The 20,298-nt window shown below is 46.2% G+C and overlaps 1 protein-coding gene across 3 annotated transcripts in view; it reads left to right on the top strand.

The window, feature by feature from the left end:
* The window catches only part of NARS2 (asparaginyl-tRNA synthetase 2, mitochondrial), a 128,843-nt gene that overhangs the window by 68,221 nt on the left and 40,324 nt on the right, over positions 1-20,298 (top strand). For all 3 annotated transcript variants that reach the window (XM_030200089.1, XM_030200088.1, XM_030200087.1), the window contains exon 7: positions 12,052-12,184. In XM_030200089.1, coding sequence (XP_030055949.1) covers positions 12,052-12,184 — 133 coding nt within the window. The remainder of the gene's footprint in view (positions 1-12,051; positions 12,185-20,298) is intronic.

The raw sequence follows: 20,298 nt of genomic DNA, 5'->3' as shown, positions 1-20,298 counted from the left end.
TTGCAACAGGAACACAGCCCAACCCTAGTATTAATTGCCAAAAATATAATAATATTTTTTAGCAATTATATTGGATACCAGATAGTCTAAATAAAGTAAGATTTGCCTGAATATTCTTGATGTGTGTTGTCGTGGCTAAATTGATAAAAAAATTTTTAGTAACATATATAGTGGGAATGTCCAGTAATCTAGACATTCTGGAAAGAGAATAGTTGTGACCATTGAAGAAGTTACTGGGATTTCTTAAGGCTGTTGGATATGCACTGCTCTCTTGAGTTATGAAGGTTTTATGGATTTTTTTTTCCTGTTTCCACTGCCCCTCCTGGCTGTTTCTAGAAGGTTCCTTGTATACTTGTTACCAGCCTGCTCTAAGTGTTCCATCTCAGTCCCCCCCCCCCCCCCCCCCCCCCCCCCCCCCACACACACACATTTAAATTCTGTACTTCCTTTTTCCTATCTGGTGGGTAGATACTGGGGCACAATTCCTTCTTGTATTGTCACAAAGTCATAGTTCATTTTCTTAATAAACATACCTTTACCATCAAATCCTCCTTGAAGATTTTTTTTCTTTTTTTATAAATTGACTTCTATTCAAGACTGTGTTTTCCACTTTTTTTTTCTCTCTCTCTCCTCATCTCAATGGCCATTTTTCTTCCTTCTCTTACTCACAGAACATCATGTTTCAGGAATGTGCTCTTACCTGACCGGGTCAGACACTGCAGTTTCGTTTTCACGGTTCCAGTTCTTGTTACACCTGTCCTTTATTAGCCTGGTTTCTGTTTAATTTTTTTTTAAATGCAAAGTATTTATTTAGACTATTTTAAATGCAAAGAAAGAAGAAGATGTATCTTGTGTATCTGTTCTAGGCTTGCTTTTCTGAAGTAGGCTGAGAACACCTGTAACAACATACCTACCTTATATGGCACCTGGGGTAGAGCACATCTCCCCCCCCCCCCCCCCCCCCGGCTGGAGCGCTGGCAGTGCACCCCCTTCTCCAAGTATGGAGGTGTGCGAAGTAAGTGCGCATTGTCAGCTCAGCCGGTCCGCTGCCCCCTCAGATGTCAACTTCCTGTTCCGGGACAGGGGACCGGCAGAGCTGACTGCACACGCTTGCCTCACACCCCTTCACTGCCGGCACCCAGGGCAGACCGCCCCCACCACCCCGCCCTAGGTACGCTAGAGTGTAAGGCTGTTTATATTTATTTATTTTATTTATTTATTTGTTTCATTTGTATCCCACGTTCTCCCACATATTTGTAGTCTCAGTGTGGCTTACATAGTACCGGAGAGGCGTTTGCCGGCCACGGTGAGAACAAATACAAAGTGATGTTGTGGTAGGATAAAGTTCTTGTGGCACAGCCACAATTAGGGAATTGTACAACGGAAGAGTTGAGTTATGTCCATTACGTACTTTAGTTTTGTTGTGTCGCAGAGATCAGGCATTTAGGTTGGATCGGCAGGGTATGCCTTTTTGAATAGGTTAGTTTTTAGCGAATTCTGGAAGTTTAGGTGGTCGTGTGTCGTTTTCAAGGCTTTTGGTAAGGCGTTCCACAGTTGTGTGCTTATGTAGGAAAAGCTGGATGCGTAAGTTGATTTGTATTTGAGGCCTTTGCAGCTTGGGTAGTGCAGATTTAGATACGTTCGTGGTGATTCTGATGTGTTTCTAGTTGGTAAGTCGATCAAGTCTGTCATGTATCCAGGGGCTTCACCGTAAGATAATTTTGTGAACCAGGGTGCAGATTTTGAAGGCAATGCGTTCTTTGATTGGGAGCCAGTGTAGCTTTTCACGGAGGGGTTTTGCGCTTTCATATCGTGTTTTTCCAAATATAAGCCTAGCTGCCGTGTTCTGAGCGGTCTGAATCTTCTTTAAGGTCTGTTCCTTGCATCCTGCATAAATTCCATTGCAGTAGTCTAAGTGGCTTAGTACCATTGATTGTACCAGGTTGCGAAATGTTTCCCACGGGAACAATTGTTTCAAGCGTTGAATAGTTAATAGTGTCCAGAAGATATGAAGTCACATAAAAGGGAAGAGATTTTCAACTTGCTTTGAAAAGTAGCAGCTTAAGCCTTTGACTATTCTGTCTGCTGTTTTAGATTCTTTAATTAGTAATTTTTCAATTTGTATTTTGCATTTTTTATCTTTTCATTAATTTTTCTTAATATTTTTAGGGTTGCATGTCAATTAAAATTTGTAATCATGCTTGATCGCACGATTAAAATTTAATCAAAACACAGTCCTAATCTTTTCTAATATAACCAATTCAGTAATAAGGAATAATAAGGATGACTCTCTTTAAATACCTCCTGGTTTTCGGCTGCTTTTGAGCTTCCCTCCTCTGACAGATTCTTACCTTAGATTTGTTCCTCTTGAAATACCTGCTAGTTATACCCTTGGAAATGTATGTGTAAGGCGATGGGAAAAAGGAAAGTACTCACCTGAGCCCTGGGGGTCCAGACAATGTCAGAGCCGGCCTGGGGGCGGCTTCGCGGGTGCCCACAACCTGGAAGTGCTCCCGAGCTGTCAAGAGGAAGCGCTTCGGGGCTTGCAGGACCCATTCCCCATCACAGAGAGGCAGTTTTTGCAGTGCGTGAGGGGCAGAAATGAGGCAGCAGCAGTAGGTCTGGTGCCATTGCTGCAAAAGGCCTTGGAGCTGCAGGCGAGTGCAACATTCGAGCATGTGAGATTAGAGTTAGAAGAGGGGGAGAAGAGAGCGTTCGGACTGCCTGAATGTAAAGGGCGCGAAAGCACCCTGAAGTGAGGAGGGGGCAGGGAAAGACCCCGGATGTGCCGTGGCGTAAAAGCGCCAAGGAAAGCAGCCACTGATTGGCCCAGTGGGAACCCAGCAACAAGGGGTGGGTCAGGAGTTGAGCCTGCTGTGCAGCTCACTGTGTGAGCGCATGCATGGGCGCACAGGGTGAGAGTGCAGGCTGTATCTTAGTCGCACTCCATTTGCAGCTGAATTTGTTTAAAGTCCCCATGGCTTTATTGTAGCCCTGGTGCAAATTGGGAGGCTAATTGTCAGTGGTACTGCTGAGAGATGAGAGAGTGCTGGCTGAAAGAGCTGGAAAGCAGTTCTGGTGCCAAGCTGCTATGATGAGTTCTGCTGGTGGCAGCTGTGGCTGCAGGGTTTACTTTGTATGTATGGCAGAGCTCCGCATGTGTGCCTGTGTGAGTGTCTGAGTTCAACACAAATAGTGACTATCACAGAACTTGAAATAATTAAAAAGGAGGAAAAGACCTCATAAAACTGTAGCAGCTACTTCTTACTTATCATGAACCCTTTTAACAGTGTTCACTGCTGCTCACAGTTGAAAAAGTAATCAAAGGCCATAAAAACAACAGACCTGACAACCTTCCGAAAGTTATTAAAGACCTACTTATTCATAAAGGCGTACAATAAAGATTCCCCATAACGATCTGACTTCCTAATTATTCCAATCACTACTAGTAAGGAACCCTCCTATCTGTCCACCCTGATTACTTCCTCACGACTGAATATTATATCTTGTCCTGATATCATTATGTTATGTAATGTTGATCTTTCAATCCACTTCCAATCCAATATGATTTACTTATGCACTCTTATTTGTAATAATTGTAAAATTATTATTCCATTACTATGATTGGTTTGATATTCTACGTACCCATCTGTACCTATATTTTGAAATTCTTATCTTTTAATGTGTACATGTTGCTATAACATTTTGTGAGCCACATTGAGCCTGCAAATAGGTGGGAAAATGTGGGATACAAGTGCAGCAAATAAATAAAAACCTCCTTATAGTGAATTAATGTCCATGAAAAATTATCTTTTCTGTTTTTCTCTATATAACAAAAGCATCACATATAATTTGAAAAAATGTTCCCAATATCACAAACTTGCACTTATCTTACGGTAGTTCATCATCAAACAGATTCTTCACTTGCTATATCTTGCCACAATTTTGAGTACAGGAACAGAACAGTGCAGGTCCCAACAAGGATCTGTTTCGCTACAGGTTTCTTCTTGAGACCTCACTGTATGTGTACATCATTCAGTGCTATCTGACTTCAAACATTAGTTCACTATAAGGAGGTTTTTCTGACCTATGATTACTTTTTCAACTGAGCAGCAGTGAGCCACTGTTAAAACGTTTCATGACGACACCCAGCTTTATCTCTCCACACCAGACATCACTGCGGAAACCCAGGTCAAAGTATCGGCCTGCTTATCCAACATTGCTGCCTGGATGTCCAACCGCCACCTGAAACTAAACATGGCCAAGACCGAGCTCATTGTCTTTCCACCCAAACCCACTTCTCCTCTCCCTCCACTCTCTATTTCAGTTGATAACACCCTCATCCTCCCCGTCTCACCTGCCCGCAACCTCGGAGTCATCTTCGACTCCTCCCTCTCCTTCTCTGCCCATATCCAGCAGACATCCAAGACCTGTCGCTTCTTTCTCTATAACATCAGCAAAATTCGCCCTTTCCTCTCTAAGCACACCACCCGAACTCTCATCCACTCTCTCATTACCTCTCGCCTTGACTACTGCATCCTACTCCTCACTGGCCTCCCACTTAACCATCTATCCCCCCTTCAATCCGTTCAGAACTCTGCTGCGCGTCTTATCTTCCACCTAGACCAATATGCTCATATCACCCCTCTCCTTAAGTCACTTCACTGGCTTCCGATCAGGTACCGCATACAGTTCAAGCTTCTCCTACTAACCTACAAATGCACTCAATCTGCAGCCCCTCACTACCCTCATCTCCCCTTACGCTCCTACCCGTAACCTCCGCTCACAGGACAAATCCCTCCTCTCAGTACCCTTCTCCACCACCGCCAACTCCAGGCTCCGCCCTTTCTGCCTCGCCTCACCCTATGCTTGGAATAAACTCCCTGAGTCCATACGCCAAGCCCCCTCCCTACCCATCTTCAAATCCTTGCTCAAAGCTTTCGGCACCTAACCATTGTACCCCTATCCAGGAAATCTAGACTGGCTCAATCTTGATTGACTGCATTTTTTGTCGTTTAGATTGTAAGCTCCTTTGAGCAGGGACTGTCCTTCTTTGTTAATTGTACAGCGCTGCGCAACCCTGGTAGCGCTTTAGAAATGTTAAATAGTAGTAGTAGTAATGGTAAGTAAGAAGTAGCTGCTACAGTTTATCGGGTCTTTTCCTCCTTTTTAATTTTTTCAGGTTCTGTGATATTCACTATTTTTGTTGAGGTTTGTTTCACCTATGCATGACGTTTAGTGAATAAGAACCTGTTTTGTTACTTTAAACCTGTGAGTGTCAGAGTTGCCAGATAGCGAAAAAAAGTTTCGGCCCAAATTGTGCCCAAAAATAGCCCAACAATTTTGATACCAAAAACAACTATGTAGGAGGGGTGGGGGAGTGTTTCTTCCATCTTCAAGATACTGCTGTACAGGTTTATGACCTGGCTAAACCTACACAAAAAACAGCCAAGATGTTCTCACACCAAACCTGAAAACTCCTATATTGAGTTTACTGCAAGAGCATGTTACTGTCTTGTCTTGGAAAGAAAATGAGCCCTTAGGTCCCGTAAGGCCCCGAAGGACCTCAGAGGACAGCCGTGCGACCCCAAGTCTTCACCCGCGGCGACCGCCGTTCACCGAGGGTTGAGCCCCCAGCTGCAGGCGACCAACGGGACTTCCGGAACCGCGGGGTTGACGGGCTGACCCAGCACTGGAACTGGGAGCAGAGGGAGCAGGCGGAAAGTCCGAGAAGTCCAGGAACAGGCAGCAGGTCTAGGTAGGCGGCAATCAGGGTAGTCCAGTAACAGTCCAAAGGTCAAACCAGGAAAACAAGAACGCACAAGGAACAGGAGCACAAGAAGACTGGCCTCGGGAAACAGAACCTGAAGCAATGTTCTGTTTCAGCCCCGCTCCTTAAATACTGTCAGCATTCAGCCGCCCAGCCCCAGCCGACATGGCCGGCCAATCGGAACCCGGCTACTGAATAGATCCCTCTGATTGGTTCCGCTCAGCCTCTCAGGCGGAGCTTCGGGTTCCCGTGCCCAAAAATGGAGAAGACGCCGGCCATCGCGTCTCAGCGCCATCTTCCCTGCTAGTGCAAGCGCGGACTCCATAGCCGGCGACTGAGAGCCTGGAAGCCGCGATCGCCGGCCTACGGACCCGGCCGCGGACAGGGCGGCTATCGCCGGGACGGGTCCTGGCTTTTGGCCGCGGTTCTAAAATGGCCGGCCATCGCCGCAAGGAATACCGGCTCGGCCCCGACTGTACTCGAGATAGCCGGCCATCCGAAGAACCGTCGGGTAAGTCCTCTCTGACTGCAGAACTCTCCTCCCGGCCCTTGCTTCCCGCAGAGGAGCAGCCTGAGGGAGCGAAGGATGTGACAGTTACTACCTACACCTTTCAGAATGGCCTGCCCTTGACACTATTTTGCTCATTTTACTTTTTAAGTAAATTCAGTGACATTTGGATAAGCCTCAGAAAAGAACTACCTACCACCAATCCTGTAGACATCCTGAAGTGGCAGGCCAGGAACAGGAGCACTTTACAAAACCTTGATATTACTGAATTATTTTTTTTCCACACCCAGGACCTGGTGTGGCTCTGAAGAGAGCCTTTGGGAGCAGGTCTGACTGGTGAACAAGGGCCTGGGGTAGAGCAGGAATGCTGAGGCTCGGGTGGCTCTGAAAAGAGCCCTTGGGGGGTAGAGCAGGAAGCACTGGAACAGGAATTCTGAGTCAGTGTGCGAACAGTAACAAACAATTATACACAAAACTCACTTTTCAGAGCATGATAGAATCCTGGCGTCTCTCGGCAAGCTGCAAAATACTCCTCGGTTATAGAGTTGCCATCGCTCGCACATGCTTAAATATCTGCATTGAATTTACTGGGCATCACAGCTGTCGGTATAAACTCATTGCAACGTATGCTTCTGTGCCTCATGTAGCTGCGAATTTGCAGCAAGGCTTCCAGAGTGCCTTGTCGCATCCTGTTTCTCATCTTTGCCTTGATAAGGATCATCTGAGAAAAAGTTCTTTTTATGGCTGCATTGCTAAAAGGTAAAGCCAACATACGTAGTGCAAAATGCCGCAGCTGAAGGAAATCATGATCTCCTGAAGCATCCGTGTGATTTGATACAGTTGCCCAAAACTGCTCGACATCGTTGTCACTGAAAGTTGGCCACAACAGTTGCTCATTCGCATCCACTGTTGCACCAGCTGTCCAAGAGTCCCCTTATACAGAGGTAAAAATGGTAACTTTGACAGTAGCTAGGTCATGCAAGGTTCCGCGTTAGGAGTCACGGACCAAGAAAGGGATCTAGGTGTCGTCGTCGATGATACGTTGAAACCTTCTGCTCAGTGTGCTGCGGCGGCTAAGAAAGCAAATAGAATGTTAGGTATTATTAGGAAAGGAATGGAAAACAAAAATGAGAATGTTATAATGCCTTTGTATCGCTCCATGGTGCGACCGCACCTCGAATATTGTGTTCAATTCTGGTCACCATATCTCAAAAAGATATAGTGGAATTAGAAAAGGTGCAGAGAAGGGTGACGAAAATGATAAAAGGGATGGGACGACTTCCCTATGAGGAAAGGCTAAAGCGGCTAGGGCTCTTCAGCTTGGAGAAAAGGTGGCTGAGGGCAGATATGATAGAGGTCTATAAAATAATGAGTGGAGTTGAAAGGGTAGATGTGAAGTGTCTGTTTACGCTTTCCAAAAATACTAGGACTAGGGGGCATGCGATGAAGCTACAATGTAGTAAATTTAAAACGAATCTGAGAAAATGTTTCTTCACTCAACGTGTAATTAAACTTGAATTCGTTGCCAGAGAATGTGGTAAAGGCGGTTAGCTTAGCGGAGAGTCCACTCCATGGCGCTTGAAAGGGAAGCAGAAGAATTTCAGCAGCCAGTACATTTTAAGCTTCGGGGGGGTTACACCTTTAATTAATAACTTACCTCATGCTAACTGTTACAGGATGGTTTATAGGGAACATATTGATCTGTTTGCTTGAGGCTGACAGTGGAGCAACTACCCTCCAGCTGGCTTGAAATAAGCACGACTGCAAGTGTGGTTTCCTGATGACTTATCTGATATTATGCTAATGCGAAACGGGTTCATCGGGACCACAATGCTTTAGCTTTTCTGCTGGGGTGGAGTCACGGAATACACAAACGCAGCACTACTCGGATAAGTTTCAGCCTTTTTATGTTATGTGCCTTATGGTGAGCAGGGTTACCGAGAGACTGAGCCGGGCCTGGGGCAAGGCTGCCCCCCCCCTTCCCGCCGCCTCCCCCATCGCTACCACTGTCGCCTCCTTCTCCTGCTCTCAGGCCACCGGCGCCGCAGTCTCCATCCCCCCTCCGTCCGCCACCGGGCCCCCTGCATTCAAATCGGCAGCGCCTCACCTCCGTGTAAAAGTGGCAGATCGCCTCCCTTCGGGCCCTCCCTCACTGTGCCCCGCCCTCGCGGAAACATGAAGATACATTAGATGAGGGTGGGACACAGTGAGGGAAGGCCCGAAGGGAGGCGATCTGCAGCTTTCACACGGAGGTGAGGCGCTTCTGATTTGAATGCAGGGGGCCCGGTGGCAGACTGAGGGGGGGGGGGTTGTCGACAGAGCCGAGGGCAGGCAAGTGAGACGGGGGACTGCAGCGCTGGCGGCCTGAGAGAAGGAGAGAGACCCTGGCGCCGTGTCCCCCCTGCCCCCCCCCCCCTCTCGGCAGCCCTGATGGTCAGCACTTGATGTGATTTCTGTTAATGAGTAGTGCTTGTTTAAAAGGATTGCAATGTCTTTGAAAAATTTTTCTTGAAGGTTCTTTTGAATATGTTACTATAATCTTTTAGGAGGTTTTTGATCCTTGATTACTTGTTTCACTGTGTGCAAAAAGAGCCGCAGAAAGAGCGGTGTTTTTTGATATTTATTGCCACAGTATGAGGAGATCTGTTTTTCTTTTTTCCTCCTTGAGTTGTGAGTGTTGTTTTTTCCTTCACTTATTTCTGGTTGGTTTAAAGGGGAGCCAGAAATAGCAAAGTGATCTCTATTCATTAATGTCACATTTAGATAACCACAGCTGTGATTTTTAACTAACTTTTCTTAAGAGTTTTAACATGTCTTTTTAAAACTTTGCCAGCACTTTGAACCCTTGTCCACTATTACTTGAAGTGTTTCTAAAGATTTCAAAAGAAATTGTACAATAAAGCAAACTAAGTTTTCTTAAGAAGTTTGTGGTCTGTTGCTTGTAAGGTGGTGACACTCTCACTCTAGTTACAACATTGCCTCATTTTAGCAGCTGTGGTGCGGGGGTGGAAGTGTGTCCTGTTCCTGGGAGAAACCAGTCCATCCCTGACCGGTGGCCAGTCTGGTTACTGCCAAGGAATAGGACATCGCTGAGACCTAGGGGGCACTACATCTCCTTAAGTTTAAAGATGTTAGCTCAGTTTTATTTTGAGGCCTCCCAGATACCTAATTTCCTAAGTGATAAAGTTCCTACTGGAACTTCCACTCCAGTATAATTTACACTTTGGTATTCCAGGAATAAGTTTGAGGCTGCCTAGAAGTTAATGTGTGTTGTCTAGCTTATTTTGACAGTTATAATTTCCTTTTAATATTTGGCTCCTAAATCTGTTTCTGTTCCTGTCCCCCTCCCCCTATGACTTTGGGGGTGTTGAAAGGTAGTTTATTTCTTTAAGTTGTGAGATATTAGTATTTTTTTTTTTTCAGTTTATTTATACACTTGCCTGGCAAGAGTTTTTCCTCTTGTTTTCTATGATTTGAAATTCTATAAATAAGTCATAAGATTTTTTTTTTTAAGGGGGTAATTTTTCAGAGGAATTTTTGAAAGTGAGGGCATTTTAATGGACATGAAAAGTGCGTAGTTTTGTGCAGCCTGGGTGTAGGTATGCTCAGGGGTGGATTTGGGGTAAAGCACAGATGGAGTCATGATTAACGAGGGTATTTTGTTTGAATGTTTACACCTGCTGCAGAGCTTCAGTAGTCCTCAGGACGCACCTAGCCAGTCAGGTTTTCAGGATGCCCACAGTGGATATGCACGAGATAAATTGGCATGCACTATCTCATGCATACTCATTGTGAGTATCCTGTAAACCTGACTGGCTAGGTGCGTCCCGAGGACTGGGTTGAGAACCTCTGGTCTAGATCGATGGGCTTCAGCTATTTATACTGAGTCGTTAAACTACCGTTGCTTTGCAACGCTTAATTTTACGTTGACACTGTTTGCGCTAAGCTGTCATTTAGTAGGACAGTGGCGGTTTCACAGAGACTCCTGAGGAAGGCCCTGTGGCCGAAACACGGTTTCATGTAGCGTCTTGATTCTGCCTCTCGGTAAAAGTGTATTTTCACACCTTAGTGTTGGACCTTGCATCATTCGTCACCTTCGCTGTGTTTTGTATTACTAGATGTAATTTTGACCATATCGGAGGACATTGTATAAATGGGTGTCCACATATTAGTACAGAACAAGTAGAGAGGGTAATAGAGCATACATAGAAAGTATACAAACAAAAAAAGCAACACTGAGCCTTCAAGACTGGGACAAAAGGGGTTCTTTATTGACAGGTGACCCAACACATTGATTTTTGCAAATGAGAAGGCTGTTACAGGAGCCTAATCTTCGCATTGCGGCTATCATTCTCTGCAGATACCCTTTCAAGTGTTGAGTTCATAAGCAACTTACACAACTTATATACTGCAGAAGCGAAATTTGGACCCCTGGGGCAGGCGTTGTATAACGCCGAAACATGGCCCGTGTCGGGTCACTTGTCAATAAAGAACTCCTGTTGTCCCAGTCTTGAAGGCCTAGTGTTGCTTTTTTTGTTTGTCCACATATTAGTGCCATTTGCCCACGTGAATGTATAGAATACCTGTATGTTCGTGGATAAAGTGCACACTTACACATGCAAGTGGCAGCAAAATAGTTAAACATTATTCTGTAAGGGTGCAAATAAGTGGCAGACCCATGGATTCTATATATGACGCTCAGATTTGGGTGTGATCCCGAGATTTGCATGCTGCTTAATTGACTATCAAGCAATGATTGATTCCAACAACCAACTACTGATGTTAATTGTCACCAATTAGGATTTATTCGCGCATCTGGCACCCAAATCCCATAGCGAGCAATCCAAAAGGGTGGGTGGCCATGGGAAGGGGCATGGGTGTGTCAGGGACTTCCCAAAATGTTGCGCGTGTTACAGAATATTGGGTCAGCGTACCCAACTTGGGTGCCAGCGTTTACACCAGTTTCAGTAGGCGTAAGTCTGGAGCCCAAAGCTAGGGCACGGGAATCGGCGCTAAGCGAGATTCAATAAAGGGCGCACACCCTTTATAGAATCATGCTTGGCACCGATCTTTTCTGGCACCCATTTTTCAGCCAAAATTCACTATAGAGGCTCACTTTATAATGGGTATATATGACAATACTACTTTATTTGCAATGTAGTTAAAACTCTAGAAAATATTTCACTATACCAAAAAACCTGTGCATTAAATTACATGGAGGGGCATTTTCGAAAGAAACGTCCCGGTACTCCTTCACACCAAATCCGCGGTTCACGTCCTCTCATTCTCAGCTCCATCTTACCTGCTCGTCTCGGTCATCCAAACTTGTCTTTAGCACTGTCGCACTGAAGTCATGCTGCAGCTGTCATCTGCCCCAAGCTTCTCTCTGTAGCGTCCCTCCTCCTCTGACAGAACTTCCTGTTTCTGGGTAGGACGCTACAGAGAGAGGCTTCGAGCGGGTGAGAGAAATAGCATGCCTTTAGGGGGCGGTAGTGTTAAAAGCAAGTTTGGAGGGCTGAGATGGGCAGGTAGATGGAGCTGAGAGTGAGGGGGGGTGTAGACCATTTCTCCCGGCTGTTTAAGGGCTGCAACAGAGGACTTCTGGGTCTGCATGTTGGAGACTACTGAAATAAGAACACTGCACAATGTGTAATGGAAGAAAGGGAGATTTTTAAATGCATTGCTAGCAGGGTTTTTTTTTTTGTTTGTTTGGTTTTTTTTTTCTGAAAGCCATTTTTTCCTGTTTTTTGTTTTTTTTCTCTTTCGGTTGCAGTGCTTTCTCACGGGTGTTTACATTTGGTCCTACGTTTCGAGCTGAGAACTCTCAGAGTCGCAGACACCTAGCAGAGTTTTACATGGTAGAAGCTGAAATTTCCTTCACAGAGAGCATTCAAGATATTATGCAGGTACTGGGGTTTCTTTCTTTTTTTTTTTTTTTTTATTTTAGAGGCAAGAGAAAGAGTTTGCTTTGGCGTGATATCATTGGGCAGTGCCCCCTCCTCTCAATGAGGGCCGGGTGCAAATACAAAGCTTCCGAGCTCCCCTCAAGGCCTCAGAACCACTTCTTGTCACCGTTCTCTGTGTTCTTGGGCTGTGGCCCATTGGAGCCAGGAACGTGAGAGGTGGTACTGCCTCCCTCCACAGTCTGGTCAGTAGGAGAGACTGGCTGGTGATCAGCACTTCTGACCCACTCCTGCTGCTGCTGGCTTTTCCCCTACACCAGTTAAATAGCTGATCTGACCCATATGGGAAGCAGAAGAGCCTGGAGCAGCTAGAGCAACTTTGGAGTCCTACTGAACGAGCTGCAGGAAGAAAGTGAGGAGGGACGAGAAGCCCTCAGGAGACAAATAGAGCAACTTTCAGTTATTGGGGAGAAAAATAGGAGGACAGAGGGATGAGGTTGGGGGGGGGAGTGGTGAGGACAGTGGTTGGGAGAAAGGGAGAGTGGTGACTGAGGGATGAGACTGGTGGAGAGGGAGAATGGGGTCTTGAGGAATGAAGATGGAATGTGGGATAGCAAGACAAGGGATAGGGGATAGTGGAATAGAAAAGGAAGGTAGGTATGAGTGTATCTTTTTCAGGGGGAGTGGGGAGAGAGGAGAGAAGGTCATAAGGGTCAAATATAAAAATGCTAAGGGAGCCTTGCACTAGTTGATTCCTTCTAGGGTCATCCCTGCACAGAAGTCTGGCCTGTTGGTCACGTCATTTCCAACCCACATCAGTCTGCTTGCGCACCCATCCAGGGAGTAGAAGCCAAGATCAGGAAACGAACTTACTCTCATGCAGAGCAGAGCACAATGTTTTACTTTAATTTTGTTTTAATCGAATGGTTTTGCCTGGTGATAGAAGTGTACAAACAGGGGAATCAGCGGTTCATATACGGATGATACTCCTTGTGACTTTGAGCAAGTCACTTCTCTCTCTCCATTGCCAGAGAGTAATTTTTTTAAGCTTTTTCTGCTTGTAAAGGCTGTTTAACACAAGGAAAAGGCTTTTTATAAAATTGCCGGGCATTATATGCAGGTCAGGTGTGGGCAACTCTGCCCTTTCTTTATCCAGTGTACTCATATATTGTATGACATACAGTAATAGAGACATGGAGGTAATTTTATAACAAAGGCTGAGGCAGGAAGGCACCTAGTTTATAAAAGGGGAAGGGGGAAAGGGAATGGGACTTGATATACCGCCTTTGTGTGGCTTTCGCAACTGCATTCAAAGCAGTTTACATAGTATATACAGGTCCTTATTTGTACCTGTGGCAATGGAGGGGGGTGAAGTGACTTGCCCAGAGTCACAAGGAGCTGCAGTAGGAATCGAACTCAGTTCCCTAGGATCAAAGTCCACTGCACTAACCACTAGGCTACTCCTCCACTAGCAACATTCCACCTAGAATCTCAAATAGTAGCAACAGAATCTCAATAGTAGCAACATTCCATGTAGAATCTCAAATAGAGAAAGGGAAATGGGACTTGATATACCGCCTTTCTGAGGTTTTTGCAACAACATTCAAAGCGGTTTACATATATTCAGGTACTTATTTTGTACCAAGGGCAATGGAGGATTAAGTGACTTGCCCAGAGTCACAAGGAGCTGCAGTGGGAATTGAATCCAGTTCCCCAGGATCAAAGTCCGCTGCACTAACCACTAGGCTACTAAAATTGACCCGGTTAGGCAAAAAAAATCTTGAACTTTTATATGGGCTACGATTGGAAGCCAACGTTCCAGTCGGAGAAGAGGAGTAACATGGTCGAAACAATGAGAGAAATGCAGAATTGCCGCAATGTCTAACCACCTCGGGACTCTCTGGTTACTGCCAAGCTGATATTCGGTGCCAGTGCCTGCCCGGACAGCTATCCAAACAGGTAGGACAGCATAAACGGCAATCCTAATTTGCCCAATTAGCTACGCAGGTGTGGGTTCTGAATATCAGTGGTACCCGGATAACTTCTGGCAGCCTCTCAAGTCCATGATATTTAGAGCTGGAAGCCAGCTGTGGGCCAGCACTGATATCTGGGTTTAAGTGAGTAAGGGTACTGAACAAGTGAGTAAGAGTTTAGGAGTTAAAAGCAGCATCAAAAAGGTGAGCTTTTAGCCAGTGGCGTACCAAGGTGGGGGCGGTCCGCCCCGGGTGCACGCCGCGGGGGGGGGGGGTTGCTGTGGCACGCGCCTGCTCCTCCGAGTTCGCTAAACTTCGTTCATTCGCTGCAGCAGGGCAGAGGAAGCTGCAGTGAACGAACGAAGTTTAGCGAGCTCGGAGGAGCAGGCGTGTGCCGTGGCACCCCCACCCCCCCAGCGGCGTGCACCCGGGGGGGGGAGTGTCATCTAGCGGGGGGGGGGGGGCGCATCGGCACTCCGGCCCGGGGCCATCCAGGCCACTGCTTTTAGCCTAGATTTGAAGACGGCTCCATCCCTGGCCGTCTTCAAATCTAGGCTAAAAGCCCACCTTTTTGATGCTGCTTTTAACTCCTAAACCCTTACTCACTTGTTAAGTACCCGTATTTTATCATTCCCACCTTAGTTATTCCCTTATCTCTTGTTTGTCCTAATTAGATTGTAAGCTCTGTCGAGCAGCGACTATCTCTTCATGTTCAAGTGTACAGCGCTGCGTACGTCTAGATTGTAAGCTCTCTTGAGCAGGGACTGTCCTTCCCCTTGTCTAAACTTGTACAGCGCTGCGTAACCCTGGCAGCGCTATAGAAATGCTAAGTAGTAGTAGTAGTAGCGCTATAGAAATGATAAGTAATACATATAAGTTTATCTGGATGGACCGTGCAGGTCTTTTTCTGCCGTCATCTACTATGTTACTATGTAATAGTAGTAAGTCAGCCTATGACTGACAGTCACAGACTGAACATGGCCTGCAAAGGGTTTTTCCCATTTGATATCTGTGGGGGAAAATGCTTAGTAAATAGGACACCAATTGTAAATCCTCCGGGCCCAGGAAAATTCTTGAATGTAACTCGCCTTAATCTACCAACGAAAAGGCTTTAACAAAATATACATTTTTGAATGACATGCTCCCTTAGTAGAAGTACAAAAATCCTTGCTCACTGTGGAATAATGGTTAAAAACAGGAAAGAAAGCCCTCCTGAACAATCTACTATAATAAAAGGCACCTCCAACGTTCTGAAGCTGACTCCGTGGCTTCACTCAAGGGTTCGTGGGTTCGTAACGGTGTAGATCGCTCTCTGCCCATGTCTCTCTGCCCCGCCCTCGTGTCTAAACGTGATGACGTCGAGGGCGGGCCCCGCCCTCGTGTCAAAACGTCATGATGTCGAGGGTGGGTTAAACACCGTTATGAACTAACGAAACCTTCAAGGAAGCCACGGAGTCAGCTGCTTCGGAACGTTGGAGGTGCTTAAAGCTGGGTGGCTGCAGGGGGGGGCAGGGGGCAGAGCAGAATCGCTGGGTGGCTGCAAGGGGGGGCCAGAGGAGAGAGCAGAATCGCTGGGTGGCTGCAGGGGGGGCAGGGGGCAGAGCAGAATCGCTGGGTGGCGGGCCAGAGGAATAGCTGGGTGGCTGGAGGGGGGGCAGGGGTGATGAGAATCACTGTCTGGCTGGCGGGGGGGGCAGGGGAGAGAGGAGAATCGCTGGGTGGCTGGAGGGGGGCAGGGGAGAGAGGACAATCACACACAGTCTCTCTCTCACACACACACACTCGCACACAGCCTCACTCTCAGTCACACACACTCGCAGGGTGCTTTTAACCACGCAGAAGGGGGAAGAGGCAGGGAGTCCTGAGACCACAGGAGGGGGAGGGGGTCCTCAGACCTGAGAGGGGCGGAGGGGGTCCTAAGACCACAGAGGGAGGGAGCAGGTATCTCTGTTGCACACACACTTTTTCTGTCACATACGCTCTCTCACACAGTCTCTCACACTGTGTCTCGCACTGTACCACATTCACTCTCTATGTATCACACAGTCGGTCTCACACACACTCTCGGTCTCACACGCTCGCTCTCATACACTCTCTCGGACTCACAGAGAGTCTGTGTATTGCACACATACTCTCTCACACTGTCTCACACACACTCTCTCTTACACACAGTGTATCTGTGTGAAATACACTCAGAGTCACTGTTTCTCACATACGCACTCGCACACACTCTCTGTCTCACGCACACACTCTCTGTGTCTCACAGACACACTCGCACCCTGACTCTCTCTGTGTCACACACACACACTCGCACATTCACTCTCTCTCTCACACAGTCACTCTCACACACACTCTCTCAAACATACACACTCCCTGGAAAACCTTGCTAACGCCCGTTTCATTTGTGTCAGAAACGGGCCTTATTTACTAGTCAAAAAATAAATCCCAGAGCAAAATGGCATCTTGTTCTCAAACTGTCTAGCTGTTTTGGTGCAGGTGAAATCTGCAGATGGTTGTTTGACTGTTTAGCTGAGGTTTGACAATAATGCTTACTGGATAGTTTGCATTTCTCTGTCATGAGTTCAAGCTCATTTCCAAGAAAAGGGAAGTATCATTTTAATCCTGTATTTTTAGCTAATGGAAGCACATTTTGAAACTGGTTTGTGCAGATGTCCCCTTTTTTTTTTTTTTTTTGAATGAGGATACCGAAGCTGCTGTTTAGAATTTAGCGGGGAGAAATTAATTTGTCCAGCTTAAAAATACAGAGTTCTATAAGCCATGTTGATCTCGGGGGAGAACTTGATTATCTATAGATTTGACATATCATTTATTGATGCAAGGAAAAGAACAGAAAGTAAAAATAATGACTAAATTCATTAGACAGAAATGTTAGTCTAGTAAACACAAATTTTTTTTTTGTTACATTTGTACCCCGCGCTTTCCCACTCATGGCAGGCTCAATGCGGCTTACATGGGGCAATGGAGGGTTAAGTGACTTGCCCAGAGTCACAAGGAGCTGCCTGTGCCTGAAGTGGGAATCAAACTCAGTTCCAAAGTCCACCACCCTAACCACTAGGCCACTCCTCCACTGTTGCTACTATTTGAGATTCTACATGGAATGTTGCTATTCCAACATTCCATGTAGAAGTCGATCCTTGCAGATCACCAATGTGGCCATGCAGGCTTCTGCTTCTGTGAGTCTGACGTCCTGCACGTACGTGCAGGACGTCAGACTCACAGAAACAGAAGCCTGCGCAGCCTTCTACATAGAATGTTGCTAGTGGAATAGCAACATTCCACGTAGAATCTCCAATAGTAGCAACATTCCATGCAGAATCTCTAATAGTAGTAACATTCCATGTAGAATCTCCAATAGTAGCAACATTCCGTGTAGAATCTCCAATAGTATCTATTTTATTTTTGTTACATTTGTACCCTGCGCTTTCCCACTCATGGCAGGCTCAATGTGGCTTACATGGGGCAATGGAGGGTTAAGTGACTTGCCCAGAGTCACAAGGAGCTGCCTGTGCCGGGAATCGAACTCAGTTCCTCAGTTCCCCAGTTCCAAAGCCCACCACCCTAACCACTAGGCCACTCCTGCACTTTTATTATTTATAATTTACCAGAGGGCAGGCTAACTAAGAATCACTTTAGAGGACTGAAACTGATATATTTATCTGCTGTTTATTAGGAGCAATGTGAATCCATGCAAGACTCGAAGCAGAGCTGTTTAGTCATTATATGCTAAAAAAAAAAAAAAGCATTCATGTAATCAGTATCAAAATAATGTCTTTAATAACTTATCTTTGCAAATCAGGAGCTCAGGAATCATCCAGAAAGGTGAGCTCCAGTGTGGACCATGGGTTGGCTAAGTGGGCTTTTTCAAAGAGCATCTATCATAATCCATTGAAAAGATTTAGCAAATTCTGTAAGATAAAAACAAGAATGTGCATATGTGGCCGGCTTTACATTTTTAAATCTTCATGTTATGGTCCCAAAACATTGAGGGGCAATATTTTAAGTTTCAAGCTAGAAACAGCAGCATGGGGTCAGGCAATATTGAGAAAACTTGGCGTCACATAACTACTACTACTACTACTACTACAAATCATTTCTGTAGCGCTACCAGTCGTACGCAGCGCTTCACAATTGAACATGAAGAAGAGACAGTTCCTGCTCAAGAGAGCTTACAATCTAAGTCAGGACAGACAGACAGGACAAATAAGGGATAAGGGTAGGACAGACAGACAGGATACAAAGGGATAAGGGACTACTGATGAGAGGAAGACAAGATAAAGGTTACCAATAAATACATCTCTACTATAATAAAAGGCACCTTCAACGTTCTGAAGCTGACTCCGTGGCTTCACTGAAGTGAAGGGTTCGTAAGGATCGTTAGGTCCGTCGCTCTGTAACCATCTTTTTTGGCCCCGCCCTCGCGCCTCTGATAGGTCCGTCGTCCTCGACGTCATAACGAATTGACGTCGAGGGCAGCGGACCTATCAGAAGCACGAGGGCGGGGCTGAGACATGGTTACAGAGCGACGAACCTGACGAAACTTACGAACCCTTCACTTCAATGAAGCCAGGAGTCAGCTTCACAACGTTGCAGGTGGGTGGCTGGAGGGGAGGGAAAGAGAAGGGGCAACTACCTTGGAACTGGGAGGGAGGGACAAAGGGGGGGCAATGACCCTGGAACTGGGTGGGTGGGAGGGAGGGCGGCCCCTGGAACTTGGAGGGGGCCAGGCCCTGGAACTTGGAGGGGGGCCAGGCGGAACAAGAAACTGGGATGGAGGAAGGGGGGTGACCCTGAAACTGGGAGGGAGGGGGAGAGGGGGGAACGACCCTGGAATTGGGTGGGAGGGTGGACCATGTGACTTGGAGGGGGGGCGGGCGGATCATGAAACTGGGAGGGAGGAAGGGGGCCCCTGGCACACACTCTCATTCTCACACATACACACACACACTCTCGCACAGAGTCTCACTCTCTCTGTCACACACACTCACACATTCACTCTCTGTCACACACACTCACACATTCACTCTCTCTGTATCACACACTCACTCTCACACACACTCTGTAAAACACACACACTCCAAGAAAAACCTTGCTAGTGCCCGTTTCATTTGTGTCAGAAACGGGCCTTTTTTCCTAGTAAATACATAAATAGTAGATGTAACTTTAAACAGATGAGCTCCCTGTTTAGTTATACGTGGACTTTATGCGGCACTACTGACGATCTTCCCAGAAATCTTAACCGTTTAAAGTTGTACAGCAGCCATGGGACTGAAAATGTACCTACTGGTGTTTGGAGAACCAGTGGCGTAGGCATAAGTAATTAGCAAACAAGAGAAATTGAAGACGCTTGCCAAGTGATATGGTAATAAGATTAAGGAAGCTAATTGAAATTACTTGGCTCAGTTAATAAATCAGTCAGCAAATAGGCCTAAGTTGTTTTCATGTGTAATGCATTTACTTAGGACTGAGATTGAGTGCCTTCTAAATTCTTTAAAATAAAGGCCAATACCATTTGGCTAGACTGTGAACAGGCTATAGGTTAGGATTACTGATAGGCCTCAAACTGGAGTTTCTAGAATGCAGAAAATCTGCCAGGCTATGTGGATGAAATTTTGAGCCAATATCAGTTGAGAAAGTTTTTTGGAAATTATTCAGAGGGTCAGTATCACCAAAGGAGCCAACTTTTCAAAATTATTGGGGGTGCTAAGCCCAGCGGAAATAACCCCTCCCTGGACACATACAAGGAAGTTTCTCAATATTGGGGGTGCTCAAGCACCCACAGCACCCACAGAGTCGGCTACTATGAGTATCACAATGTCCTTGTTGGATCCATGTCATCATCGAAGTTTGTAGCTCAGGAAGGTTTGAAATGTAAACTCTGTGACCCTTATACTAAAGGGCATTAAGCACTTAATGCGTGGTCAGCGCGTGGTAACAAGGTACCCCACAAACACATTAAGGGGTTGCGCTGTGTTTTTCCCATTGCCATGCATTAAATAAAGTCTTGTTACATTTTTCTGAAATTTTCTCCGAGGGTCTTGACATGGGAAGGTATTAGCCAGCTAGCAAGTAATACTTGAAGGTGGTAAGTGGTCCTGGGTTACTGTCCTGCATCTACCACGCACT

This window comes from Microcaecilia unicolor, chromosome 4, assembly GCF_901765095.1.
Source record: "Microcaecilia unicolor chromosome 4, aMicUni1.1, whole genome shotgun sequence".
Lineage (NCBI taxonomy): Eukaryota > Metazoa > Chordata > Amphibia > Gymnophiona > Siphonopidae > Microcaecilia > Microcaecilia unicolor.
The sequence above is the reverse complement of the archived record's forward strand: the minus strand, read 5'-3'. Positions and strand labels throughout refer to the sequence as shown.